This window comes from Fistularia commersonii, chromosome 20 (genome assembly GCF_037954325.1).
Source record: "Fistularia commersonii isolate RoL2024-O1a breed Wild chromosome 20, RoL_Fcom_v1.0, whole genome shotgun sequence".
NCBI classification, from domain to species: Eukaryota; Metazoa; Chordata; class Actinopteri; order Syngnathiformes; family Fistulariidae; genus Fistularia; species Fistularia commersonii.
Window position 1 is genome coordinate 15,034,281 of NC_141303.1, and position 14,894 is coordinate 15,049,174.

Below are 14,894 nucleotides of genomic sequence, written 5' to 3' on the forward strand. Positions count from 1 at the left end.
CATCGTTTTAAAAAGAAATTACATTTTTTTAAAGGGAAAAGAACAGCAACCTTGAGGCTGCTGGTGACAGAGATATCCGTGCACCCGTCTCCGATGGACGCCCCGTCTCGTCCCCAGGAGGACGCCGGCCAGCCCCGAAACCACTCCTTCAGGGACACGACAAGGGCCAAAGCTCCAGTTTACGATGTTTGCAGCGCCTGACAGCAAGACATCGGGTTTGGAAACGCACCTGTCTTCATGGAGACAGGGAACCATGGAGACCTTGGAATACCACGGCTCCCACTCTACGTGCACCTGGAACAGACCCTCCTGGAGTTCAGGGTCCCGAAGTAGTAACTCCCCTTCCTCATCGGCCTGTACTAATACTCCATTGCTCTCCACTGTTGATGTTTACACTCACTCTGGTTCCCACGCTTGTTATTAAGTAGTATTATGTTCTATTATTAACAAATACTTGTCGCATTTTCTTCTTTTCCTTTGGGCTTTTCCCATCAGAGGTTTCTACAGCAAATCAACCTTCTCCATTTAACCATATTCTCTGTATCCTCCTCTCACACCAACGAACTTCATATCCTCTCTCACTATGTCCATAAGTCTTATCTTTGGTCTTCCTCTAGACCTCCAATTCCAGTATCCGTCTACCAATATATTCACTAACCCTCCTCTGTACATCACCCAACCATCTCAATCTGGCTTCTCCAACCTTCTCTCAAAAACATCTCACATGTACTGTCCCTCTGGACTCATTCCTGATCATATCCATCCTGGTCACTACCAAAGAGAACCTCAACATCTTCATCTCTGCGATCTCCAGTTCTGCCTCCTGTCTTTTGGTCATCGTCAGTGTTTGTAGACCATACAGCATCACTAGTCTCACCACTGTCTCCTCCACCTTTGCTTTCATTCTGGCTTATAGATTTTATCTCATAGTACCCCTGACACTTTTCTCCACCCATTCCAACCTGCTTGGACTAGTTTCTTTACCTCTTTTCCACACTCTCCTACATTGTGGACAGTTGACCTTAAGTACTTGAAATCCTCCACCTTCCTGATTACCACTCCCTGTAGTGTCAGCATTCCACCTGGGTTCCTCTCATTCACACACATATATTCTGTTGTACTTTGCACATACATAGTTGTAAAATATACAATCACAGAAAGTAGGACATGATGGTCCATACATGACTTCATATATTTCTTATTTAGTCTGAGCCTTGCTACTGAGAGTTTCTTCCTCGGTGGGACTGTCTAATCTTATCTGCACTTTTCTCATTTCTGATCTCAATTTATCTAACCCGACACATCTTGTCTTATGTCATCTCAAACCTTATTTTATCCGATTGCATCTTCTCTTCTAATCTCGCATCATATCTCTTCAATTCTCTAATCATATCTTATCTGTTTTTCTCTCTTGTCTTATCTCATCTCTTCTAAATCTCTGATAATATATTATCTCTTATCTTATGTCCCTTATAAAAACGTGTCAAACACAAGGCCTGTGGGCCAAATGTGGCCCATCATGTCATTTTATGTGGCCCGTGAGAACGTGTTAAAAGGTTTGATTGTCCTCAAATAAATAGATCAAACTCATGCATTGACCATAAACTACATTTCCCACAATTCATGCTAATCATGTTACCCGCCATTAGAATCAATGCCATTTTCAACAAGTGAAGTTGAGAAATACAAATGATCCCTAAATGTCCAGGAAGAGAAAAGTTGATGCAGATGCAAGGCTGCTTCAAGAAAGATGGAAAGGCCAATACATGTTTGTACTTCAAGGAGAAAAAGCGGTATGTTTTTTGTGTTATGGGGCAGGTCGGTTGTCAAAGAGTACAATCTATGTCAGCATTTTGACCCCAAACACGGAGCTAAGTATGCTAAAGTTAGCCTTCCAGAAAAACGACAAATTGCCAGAGAATTACAAGCCAAACTACAGCACAATGTGTTCATGAAATCCGCATCCAAAAAAAAACACGGAATAGTTACATTTATTTTACAATACATTTAGTTATCCTATTTGCTCTTATCGGTATTTGTGCCGCCTTCGTTGAAAACAATGTTTTACCAAAACCATTTGTCACAGTTCAAAGCTTTTTATAAAATGAAACCACCGAGAAGGACCGCCTCTAAATTAATTGATGTTCATGTTGCTAGCCAGCGCTGTTGCCGTCATTCGAATAGTGACTATAAAGACGCTTCTACTTGCTGCTCTCTGTTCAGCAACCCACTGGTTGGGTTTGACCTCCAACTGTGGCCATCTCAATTTGTTTCCTCAGAAACTCTGTTTAGTCTTCTTTACTTGGCACAGGTCATCTTGTTGCGTCCTCCACTTCTGTACCATTGATTCATTAATGTTGAATTCTCTCGCTGCTTCTCTATTCCCGTGCTCTACTGCGTGACTGATCACCTTCAGTTTGAACTCTGAGTCTTAAGCGTGTCTCTTGAAAGGTGCATTTTGGGGTCTTTAAACACACACAAGTGATGTGGGACTGGAATTCCCCTTGACCGTTTTACCGCTACTACTTCGGCGACGCCCCCTGACTATGGTAGCCATAATTAGCCAATATTGATCCATATATAAGGTGCATTGGATTATAAGGCGCACTGTCAGTTTTTGAGAAAATTAAAGGCTTTTAGGTGCGCCTTATAGTGCGGAAAATACAGTACATTTATACTGTTACCGTTACATGTGGCCCACTGAGGACAACCATTATGCTGATGAGACCTCCAGTGAAAATGAGTTTGATATCTCTGTCTTATCAGATCTTATCCGTTTTTATCTCTTATCTTATCTGATCTTATCTCTTTTGATCTATTATCTCAACTTATCAAATCGTATCTTTTCTTACCTAATGTCTTCTTATCTGTTATCTCTTTTGATTATTTTTCTGAAATTATCTCATCTCTCCTTATCTTGTTTTAAGAGGAGGAGGGTGTGTTGGGAAGCAGAGAGAGAGGAGGAAAGGCAAGAGTCTGGGACTGAGAGTAGGGACTTTGAATATCGGGACTATGACAGGAAAAGGTAGAGAGTTGGCCGACATGATGCAGAGAAGGAAGGTGGATATACTCTGTGTCCAGGAGACCAAGTCGAAAGGTAGTAAGGGTAGAAGCTTAGGAGCAGGCTTTAAGTTCTACTATTAAGTTTTACTAAGTTCTCTACTATGGAACTGACAAGAAGAGAAATTAAGTAGAAGTTATCTTGAAGGAGGAGTTTGTTAGGAACGTTCTAGAGGTGAAAAGAATGTCAGATAGTCTTATAAGTCTGAAACTGGAAATTGAAGGTGTGATGTTCAATGTTGTTAGTGGCTATGCCCCACAGGTGGGATGTGAATTTGAAGAGAAGGAGACGTCTGGAATGAGTTGGATGAAGTGATGCAGAATATTCCCAGAAATGAGAGTGATAATTGGTGCAGACTTCAATGGACATGTTGGTGAAGGCATGTGCAGAATTGCAGCAACTACAGAGGGATAAAGTTGATGAACCATACAATGAAGTTATTGGAAAGAGTAGTGGAAACTAGACTGAGAGCAGAAGTCATCATTTGTGAACAGCAGTATGACTTCATGCCTAGGAAGAGTACTACAGATACAGTATTTGCGTTGAGAATGCTAATAGAGAAGTACAGAGAAGGCCAGAGGGAGCTGCGTTGTGTTTTTGTTGACTTAGAAAAAGCCAATGACAGGGTGCCAAGAGGGGAGCTCCGGTATTGTCTGAGGAAGTCTAGAATGGCAGAGAAGTATGTTAAACTGGTGCAGAACATGTATGTTAGCTGTGAGACAGTGGTGTGGTGTGCTGTAGGGGTAACAGAAGTTCAAGGATATCAGGTACTTGGGGTCAACAGTCCAGAGCAACGGAGAGTATGGAAAAGAGGTGAAGAGACGGGTCCAAGCAGGTTATAATGGATGGAGAAAAAAGTCAGGGGTACTATGTGATAGAAGACTATCGGCCAGAATGAAAAGAAAGATGTGCAAGACAGTGGTGAGGCCAGCGATGCTGTATGGCCTAGAAACAGTTACAATGATGAAAAGACAGGAGGCAGAACTAGAGGTTGCAGAGATGAAGATGCTAAGGTTCTCTTTGGGAGTGACAAGGATGGATAGGATCAGAAATGAGTCTATCAGAGGAACTGCACTTGTTAGATGTTTTGGAGAGAAGGTCAGAGAAGCCAGACTGAGATGGTTTGGTCATGTACAAAGGTAGGATAGAGAATATATTAGTAGATAGATGCTGGAATTGGAGCTGCCAGGCAAGAGGTCTCAAGGAAGACCAAAGAGAAGATTTATGGACGTAGTGAGAGAGGACATGAAGGTAGTTGGAGGATACAGAGCATAGGGTTAGATGGAGAAAGTTGATTCACTGTGGCGACCCTTGAAGGGAAAAGCCGAAAGAAGTAGTTCTCGTTCCTGGCATCAGCTGACGTGAATGTGGAAATCCGCATTCCCCTCACACCAACAACACAGGTTTAAAAATAACTCCAAAAAAAATAAATAAATAAAAAAATTAAAAAAAGGGAAAGCAGCTCCAAATGTGCGGAGGAAGGAAAGCGTTTAGCACATTTGTTGGAGCTCAAGGACAGACGTAATGTGTTGTGTTAAGGAAGCCAATATAAACAGAGCTGTTTGTTTGTAGACTCTTCCCACGGGGTGTCTTTAATATCCGTGTGTGTGTGTGTGTACGTGTATGTGTGTGTGTGTGTGTGTGTGTGTGTGTGTGTGTGAGTGTGCATGTGTGTGCGCACGTGCCCACCTTCAGGTCCCTCTGCCTGGCGTGCTCCAGGTCCTGCATGGCGCAACACTGGGCCTCCTGCAGGCGCTGCTGGCGGCGCTGGTGCTCCGTCTGCAGCTCGTCCAACTGCATCCTCAGGTGCTCGCGCTCCTGGCTGAACTGGTGCTGCAGCTGCTGCAGTGACGACTGCGACTGGGACAGCTGCATCTCCAGGCTCTGCTTCAGCAGTGAGATCTGCGGGAGCAAAGGGGGTTGTTTAAGAGACGTTCTAAACGCAGGTCGTTCTTCTGGAGGACCTCCTTCTCGGCAAAATTGCCACCGCCGGCACCTTCTCGCCATCTTGCATCTCCAGGTAGGGGTTTGGGACTTCTCTAGAAGGTTCAAGAAAAGTTCAGCTGGTAAAGCGGCCCATGCCAAAGACACCAGACCCGCTGCCCCCAACTGCTCCTGATGGCCTGATTAGCACCTACCACGGCAGCTCTGAAGACCAACGATCTATCCATCCATTTTCTTAGCTATCTGAAACATAAGCTTCAATGCCCCAGCTTCAGGGCGGCGCTGGGTCCCAGAGTTCAGCAGGCCAACCGATCAGTGCCAGGCCTTGGGAGTGGACGCTGGCTTCTTTAGCTAATACTAGATGAAAAGCCCAGGGGGTCATTGCCAACTCAAGAAATGAAGGTGAGTCAGTGTTCCTAGATCAACCTGACAGTTCCAACAAGCCCATATCTCTAACCTGGCTGGAAACACATAACATACAAAACAGGAAACACCAAGTTTCCTTTTTGAACACATGGACACAAAGACTACAGCTCAACAACCAACCCCAGCTGGAGTGCTACCAACAAAACAGAGGGAGGAATGAATGATTCAGCAAATCAATTCCAATAGATGCGCCGAAAATATTGAAAAAGAATGACAATTGATAAAAAAAAAATGGCAAAAATGGGCAACATTGCAATTGTTGGTGAATTTAACAACCAATCAATACAACTGAAATCTTGCCGCAAAGGGCATGCCAATCAAATCTTTGCTAATTTCAACCTCGGTCTTTTCAAAAAACAGCCGAAGCAGCCTGATTTTTACCCTCAGTCCGACTCAAGCAAAGAGACCCGCCGAGCACGAAGCAGGATGCCATCGGCGGCAGGAACAGAAATCGAGCCTTCTGTTTTTCTGCACGGTGGATGTTCGCGCTCTGACGCATCTGCTGGGTGGCCTGAGACCAGCCATGTTCTAGGGCACGATGGAGGTCCAGGTCCAAAGAACTTCCTCCGACACGGACAGACTTCAAACTCAGAACCGGACCATCAGCTGATCTTAAGGTCATTTAAGCCCCACTCACTCTGCTCAGCCAATGAGAAGCAGGTACCTGACAACAGGGAGCGGCCAATAGCATCAAAACAAGATGGCTGCCGGTTGATTGAGCTCAATGGACATGAGTGGACAGAAGAAGCTGCTAATTGACAAAAAGTCACAAAACAATCTGAGACAAGAACAAAATAGAGGCGGGTACAGGTGCAGGCTACAGCGCCTCCCCACCGGCCAACATCCTACCTGCTCCAGCAGGTCCTCCACCTTCCGCTGCCAGCTCTCCCGGGCGTTGCTCAGTTCCTGCTCCTTGCTGTGTGCCATCTGAGCCAACGCCGAAGCCTTGTCCGCCTCGTGCTCCTCACGCAGCTCCTCCCGCAGCTTCTTACATTCCTGCCTGCCAGGACACACACACACACACACACACACACATACATTTAATAAAGTGACAGGCTTACAGGACACACTCTCTGGAGGACGTGCAGGGCATGGAGTCACATCGGGTCTGGTACACCGCCCAAAATTCGTGAGTAGTTATGAAGGTCTGATGGATGTGTGAGGCCGCAGGCTCACACCCTCTGAATGGGAAGTCGTGGCTTTACGCCAAGGGAGAGCAGGAGAATTTCACACTGTTTACCATCTCCTGGCAGTGCGGTAGCGACCGGCTGCTACGTTGCTTTGTGTCACTGCTGACCTTTTCCAGACCCCACAGCTTTTAGGTTTTCATTACAAACACTGGAAAGGAAGAATTCATTCACTCATTCATGCATTCACCATCTTCACCACTGATCCTGTTTTCGTGGTCGCTGGGCCGAGCCCAGCTGTGACTGGGCGAAAGGTGGTTCGCCCTCGATCAACCAGAGGGCCACAAATACAATCATTCACCCCCTCATCCTGAACCTTCTGCATGTGGGAGGAACCTATGGGAATCCATCCAGGGCATTCTGGACGTGAGGGGGCGGGGCTAACAACTGGAAATGAAGTAAAAAGCTGAAGCTGCAAAGCTCCGAGATACTGCGGCCGAACGCCAGGCCAGAATTCACACGAGAACCCCCGGCAGGACCACGAGACGAGACAATGTCATCACAGCAACGGAGACCCATTAGCCCCAACCATGCGGATTCAGAGGCGGTGCCTCTGCAAATATCCGGACGAGCACCTTTGTGGACGTGTCACATGTATTATGCAAACTTTATTAAAAAATGAAAAAAAAAAAAAAAAAATGCCCTCGTTGCCATGGTAACCATTCACCCGCAGCCCGGCGGAGATGACTCCTCCCTGGGACTTTTTAAAGGTGCGGTTGCCTTGAAAAGGGGATGCGAATATGATTTACGCTTAATGAGATCCTCTCTGGATGAGCGGTGGGTTTATTTTGGGAGGTGTTTGGCGGCGGCGGCCATGACAGCTGAGGGGAAACAAAGGAGAGACAGAACTTTGCCGCGAAAGTAAAAACGTGATTGAGAACTGTGATTATTCCCTTTATGGGGACAATAAATGGTCTTTTATCGGCCGTCAACACTGAGCGACTGCCACTCTAATGCCGGTACGCTTGTCGTGTGTGAGTGTGTGTGTGTGTATGTGTGTGTGTGTGTGTGTGTGTGTAATGGCTGAGTGGGAGTTGAAATGACAGCTGTTAAATGAAATATCCAGGGAAACTGTTCCGCTTTTTTTCTGAGAGAATCAGATTGAAGCCAGACTCACTCGCGGCCTCGCTTTCTGCCTCTCTCTCACACACACACACAAACACACACACACACACACACACACACACATCACTTACACGACTTACATTTATTTCCTTGAGGCTCATCCATCCATAACAAAGTCTAAATCTGAAATATATGGTGAACATTATAGTGCCTATGGACACACACACACGGACAGGCTTTGGGCTTCAAAGAGTGCTATTCGCTAATAAGTGTTGCACTGCAGCAGCTGATGGGCAGAACAAGAGATGAAGGTGGAGAGAGAGGAGGAAAGAGTTGAGGGGTTGGGCGAGCAGAGGGATGAGAGGACCATCAAGTATGGAGTGTGGGGTAATTGGCACGCACACACACACACACACACACACACACACACACACCAAAATGGAAACTGTATGAAGCAAATCGATGCTTTACAAACGGATGTGACGTCTGAGATCTGAGACCTGGTGCTGAGGAGCACATCGTGTCCCATGGTGCCTGTAGAAGTTCACACCAATCCATCTCACTTTGGGACCTGACGGTATCTCCTGGTACTGGACTGACCGGGGATGGTATTTCCAGCATACTGAACACCATCCATCCCTCCAGCCATCTTCTGCCTCTTACCCAGGTGGAGACTTGGGAGCAGAAGCCCAAGCAGAAAGGCCCAGACTTTCCCTCCCTGTCCACTTGGTCCAGCTCTTATGGGGGAAAACTTCACCACGGAGACGTCCAGGAAACATCCGGAGCAGATAGTGCTCCTCATCTGGCTTCTCTGGATGCTAGAGGGGGAGCAGCTCTGCTCTGAACTCCTCCTGGATGGTCTGGCTCCTCACTCTATCGCCAAAGGAGAGCCCAGACACCCTGAGGAGGACACTCATGTCAGCCGCTTGCATGCGTGATCTCCTTTGGATCACCACCCACAGCTGATGACCAGAGGCGATGGCAGGAGCGAAGATCCATCCATGAATGTAGAGGTCACTTGGACACCTTGGTCCAAAGAGGAGACTCCTCTTCCCCCCTTGTGCTTCAAATAAATCCTTTCATCATCTGAAGGAGCACCACATCTGATCTCCAGGCGGCTGGATCTCTATGCTGAAAGTGTGGCAGGAAAGGGATAAGAGAAGAAGATGGGGGGCTATTTTGGGATATGGCCTCAGGCCGAGGAGAAAGAAGGAAACGTGGGACATCGTCATGACGGGAGACGACCTTCAGACAGCATTACGTGATTAAACCCAGGGGGGAGGGGTCTTCAAATTTGTAACCTCCAAACAAAAGAACACCATCACTCCGTATATTGCTGGTGTTTCAGAGAAACTCTGAAGGGTGTTAAACAAACACCATATACTGGTGCATTTTAAACCCCATAACACCCTGGGGCAAAAAATGGTGCACCCCAAGGACAAAACACCCAAGCAGAAGATGGAGTATGTGGTGTATGCTGTCTCTTCCACTGAGTATTGTTATGATGCCTTCACTGGAGATACGAAACAACCTTTACACAGATGGCCCGACATAGGAGAGCCACCACTTCAGGACAGGAATCTGTGATCCACCTACACCTGAAGTGCCATCAGTTTGAAGACAGCAATGTCCGTTGTCTGGCAAGAGAAGACAGATGGTTTGAGAGAAGAGTCAAAGAAGCCATCTTTTTCAAAACAGAAAAAGGAGGGCGCCTCAGACACAACCTTTCCCAAATGTACAACGCCGTACTGGGATCAATACCAAGACTAATATGCACACGGACAAGGACCTTCTGCAGCCTCCAAGCAAAAAGAAAAGACCCACAACCAGAAGCCGCCCCCGGTACTGCCCCCGGTGAGCCTCAGTTCATGTGATCCAACAGGCTTCACTCTTTTGTTTAGCTTTACTTTTCACATTCCAATCCAGGTAATGCCACTATGTTGCTCTTTTGTTCCAATGAATTACACTCCCGTTAGCATTACAACCCCCTTACATGCAGATCAAATCTCCCACTTACACAAGAAGCCACCATAATCTAGACCTGCCTAAAAACCAGACATTTATATTTGGAAACTCCCAATAAGTCATTAGAATTGAAGATGTCTCTCGGATGAGGGCTGCAACGTCTTCAAGTGAAGAAATTCAAGTCCAGTTGCCAAGACAAAAAAGGCTTTGACTGAGAACCTCCACAGACATTAACCCCCTCATTCACACTTCTGTATAATTAGTCTTCAGTGATTTTTTGGATGGCAGGAGCACCTGGAGGACCCTAAGAACCGAAGGCCGGCCTCCATCCAAGGGTCTCCTTGCTATGAGACCACCGTGGCCAGCTCCAATACCCCAGCCTCTTTCTCACATCAGTGGCGTTTGTCTCACATCCTTGCTGCTACCTGGAATCCAGGTGAAGTCTCATCACGCTGCTAAATTGATTCAGGCTGTGTCGGGGGTCGTTATCTAAGCGCCGCCAGCCGGAGGAGAACATTAGTATTTATTGGGAGTTTCGTCTGGAGCCACCGAAGGAATGCTAATTGATTATCTACTCGAGTTTTAGCGGTGTTTTTCCTAGCCGCCCATAAATATCGGGCTCTTTAGCTGCTAAACGCCTCGCTAGCTTTAACGCCTTGCCCGCGCCGGCGGCTTTGGCGCAGACGGGTTACATTTCTGCCCCATTTGGATTCGCATCTTCAAGTCTGCTAAGAAATACTCCTAAGGGGAGCAGCATATTTGTCGCTGAAGCTCCTGCGCTGTCGAGAAGAAGGAGATGATGGCAGATGAGGACAGGTTTGTGCGGAAGGCAGCAAAGTGAATACAAATCCCGGACATGATGTTTTTCTTAACGCCCAACCGGAAACGACGGGAGGCGGCGACCGACCTGAGGGTTTCTGTCCACTTGAGCTCCAGCTCCAGAGCCATCTTGTCCATCTTCAGTTTCTCCTCCTCTTTGGTTGTGATGAGTTTGGCTTCGTGCTGACGTTTCTGGATTTCCAACTCGCCCTGTGACACACACAGAAGGTTGAGACATCGGAAGCTGGACGTTCAGGTTCTTGAATACCAGACAGATATTCTTGAATATGGAGACATATGGAGACCTCCAACCATTTAACAACATCTAGAGATTCAGCCTCTTTTGCAAACATCTTTATCGTGTGAGTTCTCCGGTGAGCCTCCTGCATGTGTTTGGACTGCGGTAGGAACCCGGAGAACCCTGAGGTACCCCATGCAGGAGAACATTAAGGCTCCACACAGAAAGGCCCTCTGTTGCAGTCAGGAGAAAAGGTCCCCTTCTCGGTCCACTGGGCTACGTATAACTGCAGCAACCGGTGGGACCTGATGGAGCTCTGGAACTGGATCTGCTGAACGTGAACCTGCTGAGATTTATCTCTCAGGGCTGAGAAACTCTGATGGTTGTTTTTCTGCTCAGGCACAAAGACGTGATCCCTGGAGACTCCTTCCTTCCTTCATCTCTTTGAGGAGCTTTGGGTTCAAGGTCAAATGTTTGTGAGGGTTTGGAGGAGGGGTGCTGGTCCATGGCTCATTTTAGAAATGACTCAAATGATTATTTGAAGGTGTCCTTGCAGAGCACTAAACATTGGACTTTCTGCAGACCCAGTGTTAGGTCCTTTGAGAAACCACATGAAGTCAGTCATTGTAGAAGATAGGTCATGGTCAGCTGGTGGATGGGGTAGTCCCTGGACTTCCAAAATGTTATCCGTCAAAGAAACAACTGAAGAACGAAAGCCAGGACCTTCTAGTAGCACAGGCCTTTTCAGTTGCCTATCCTCTCTCGATGATCACCTGAAGATCCGGTTTAAGGGTCGAGGTTGGAAAGGTGCTGGAGTAACGGTCCGGCTAGCAATGGAGTACCTACCTGCAGTGCAGTGAGCAGGTTGCTGGTCTCTCTCAGCCGGGCCCTGGTGGCATCCAACTCCTCCAGCAGCTTGTCCTGCGCCTCCTTCAGCGTGGAAATCTGTCCCTCCGCCGTCCCGATGTCCTGCTCCCCCTGCTGCACCTCCTGCTGCAGCCGGGACACCTGCAACCCGAATGGAGATCGGGAGAAGAGTGAAACCTACGTTGAGTACAATGAGCAGCTTCTGCTCAGTGAGGATCGCCATCTCCTGATGTTCAGAACCCAGCCGCTCATGAATCTGCTGGGATTGGTCCGAATGTCCGGTGACATCAACCTGTCCTCCTCAAAGTTTTGGTTATCGTGACAAGCAGCAGTTCATGAGATACATTTACAGCACCACAGAGGAGGGATGGATCTCTGGTCGACTTTGCCTCGTCCTTAAAACTACCAAATCTAGATACTTCCATCTCCTCATCCACGCATGATTTGGGGATTCACAGATGCTCTCCTCAAACTTCCAGAGGTGACATCTCAGACGAGGTAGAACTTTTTCTGCTCTTCTGTTTTTTCCCAGTTTGCCTTCAAGCCAAGTTTTACAAAGCGACCTTGAGAACCTTGAAAGCTGGTGGATGGTGTTATTATTGTGACGGCAGTACAATTACTCTTCCTTTTACACACTTTTCACAAGGTTTCTCCTACAATCCTCCGTGACTGGCTTTCTAACTACTGTGGGAAGATCTGAATGAAGGGTCTGACGAAACCATGCGAGTGGTGAGGCTCGGTGAATGTGATACGGTCAGGGTCTGACCTGGGAAGCGTCTGTAAGCGAACACAACATGCACTGGATATAAAAAAAAGAACAAAACAACCAAAGACGCAACAATAAAGTTTGAACTTTGGAGATGGTGTCCCGCTGTGTGAGTGAGGGAGTGGCACCTCCTCGGTGGCGGCGGTGAGTTTGGAGGTGAGCTCCTCCCTCAGCTCGTCCAGCTGCTGCTTGAGGAGCGTCTTCTGCTCCTCCAGGGAGGCCCGTTCCCTCTCGAACTGCTGCTCAAGCTCCTGCAGTAGAAAGAAAAAAGAAAAAAAAACATGTCCATGACTACACCAGGGCTGATGTGGGTGAGGAACCTTGAGTGTGAACATCTATGACATGCATCAAGTTGCATGTGGTTTGAAGTTCACCCTTCCACCCTTTCATGCCCTTTACTCTTCAAAGGGAGTCATTCATTCATTCATTCATTCACTCTGGACAATGTGGGGTCTCCAGTGAAGCCCCTGCATGTGTCTGGATTGTGGGAGGAACCGGAGAACTCTGAGGAACACCACACAGACACGAAGAGGACATGAAGACTCCACACAGAAAGACCCCCTTCTGGAATCCAAGCAGGGACTTTCTGGGTGTGAGGAGGAAGATCTTAGCACTTTATCGTCCACTTTGAAGGGAGTGCTTCATGTAATTTTCCTTTCACCCTGGGGCTAAACAAGGAGTACAGAAGCTCATCCTCTGGTTAGCTTAGCACGAGGAACTGTTGCCTGTGAGTGCAACTCACAATTAAAACTCATGAAATATACAGGTGAGCAGGCGCCACCACTCGCCAACCCGCCAGGCGATGATGTAATGACGCGGTACCACACCGGAAGCCTCCTTCGTTCTGAAGAAGAAGAACAGACTTCGGCTCAGCGTGGATTCAAAACTCTGAGATTTGAATCAAAACCAGGCAGAAGGAATGAGATGATGATCCTGATTCTGAACATCTTTACAGTCTGAAGAAAACACCAGTGGATGTTTTGGGGAAAAGAGGGAGGCATCTGTCTTCAAGTCCAGCACCAGCGATGGAGGCAACAAACGCCAGGGACGGCGTCAACCAGCGCCAGGGATGGAGGCAACCAGCAACCAGCAACCAGCAGTGGAGGCAACCAACACCAGGGAAGGTGGCAAACAGCACCAGGGATGGTGGCAATCATCACCAGCTTGGTGGCAACCAACTCCAGGGATGGTGGCAACCAGCCCCTTTGAGACTCCAGCACAGGTCGTGGATAGACCGTTGATGGTGTTGCATCCCATCCAGTCCCCTGAGATCACCTGAGAGAACAGAGATGGACGAGCCGCAAATCCAAATCAGGAGATGACAAAGTGAGGAGGACACAGACTGCGGACATGTCTCATCCTCATGCCTCAAACGCTTCCTCTATTGTTTGACTTCATATCCACCTTGTCCACCGGGGACCGCCTCTAAAAACCTGCCAGGTCTATTGTCCTTGGCGGAGACACGTAGCAGGTCTCCAAGCGTCACCGCTATGAAGATGATTAGAGCTGGTTCTGAGCGGACTCTGTTCCGGCGGCCCGCAAGGGCAATTAGGGAGCTGGAAAATTGCTGTAACCTTTGAGGAAATCACCCGCCCCTCTTTTCTCAGGACACGCCCGCTGTTGCGGCTGATTTGATGTTTTTCCCTGGAAGAAAATGATTTGGGACTCCGAGAAATAAACCGGAATGGAAGGAGGAGGTCCATGACCTCCATCAGAGCACCTTCTTCCGGGGCCTCACCCGCTGAATGCAGGGGTCAGGGAGCAAGGGGACGGATCGACACGATGAACCACGTCAAACTAACCTGCCGCAGATGCAAGATTTAAAAAATGGAAGTGGAAATCAACTGCGCTCTAGTTAAGGTCCAACTCCAGTCGCTGGAATCAGACCTCCTTGATACCGTCCACTAAACGATAACGTGACGTGACTACGACGCTGTATGTCTGTACACGTGGCCCTGTGTTTGGTCCAATCACAGCAGAGATTGGCAGGAGAAGCAGCACAGATAATGAATGAATGAATAATGACGGATGAAGTCCTGTCGTATTGATCACAGTCGGGGAGACTATGACTATCAAAGTGTGACAAACGTATTTTTACGCGAACATCCGGGGTGACCATCCAGACATCAGTCTCATGGCGAGAAGAACAGGTTAAGGGGGTGACGGAGTCCGGCTGCAAGCGACGACAAATGACTGTACAGATCAAAATGCGGTGGTGAACGCCATGGCATTTGGGGAAGTGGGAGGGGGGCACATTAGTGCACGCCGCCATCCTCTCAGTGCTATCAGCGCCACGCCGGCGACAGAATATCATCTGAAATAATTACGCAACCGTGATGCGAGGAGGCGCCAGTGCTCACATGGCCACACATGAGCGGAATCAGAAAAAGAAAAGAGGGCTCAGAGGCGCCGTCGCCAGACAGGAAGTGGGGTTTCTGCGGGGGCTGTGAAGTTGAGGGGCGGTTGGTTTGGAGCTGTGGGACCCCTGGGATCCTGCTAGGGGGACATGTGTCCTCCTCATGTCCTCCAAAGGGGAGGAAGGTTCCTGCTATGAAC

General features: G+C 47.9%; 1 protein-coding gene across 4 annotated transcripts in view; it reads right to left on the bottom strand.

The window, feature by feature from the left end:
- Positions 1 to 14,894, bottom strand: part of fam184ab (family with sequence similarity 184 member Ab) — a 102,378-nt gene that overhangs the window by 35,347 nt on the left and 52,137 nt on the right. For all 4 annotated transcript variants that reach the window (XM_086167374.1, XM_086167373.1, XM_086167372.1 and 1 more), the window contains exons 11-15: positions 12,467 to 12,589; positions 11,552 to 11,713; positions 10,556 to 10,677; positions 6,281 to 6,431; positions 4,751 to 4,963 (exon numbers count right to left, since the gene is read on the bottom strand). In XM_086167374.1, the coding sequence (XP_086023500.1) occupies positions 4,751 to 4,963; positions 6,281 to 6,431; positions 10,556 to 10,677; positions 11,552 to 11,713; positions 12,467 to 12,589 (771 nt within the window). The remainder of the gene's footprint in view (positions 1 to 4,750; positions 4,964 to 6,280; positions 6,432 to 10,555; positions 10,678 to 11,551; positions 11,714 to 12,466; positions 12,590 to 14,894) is intronic.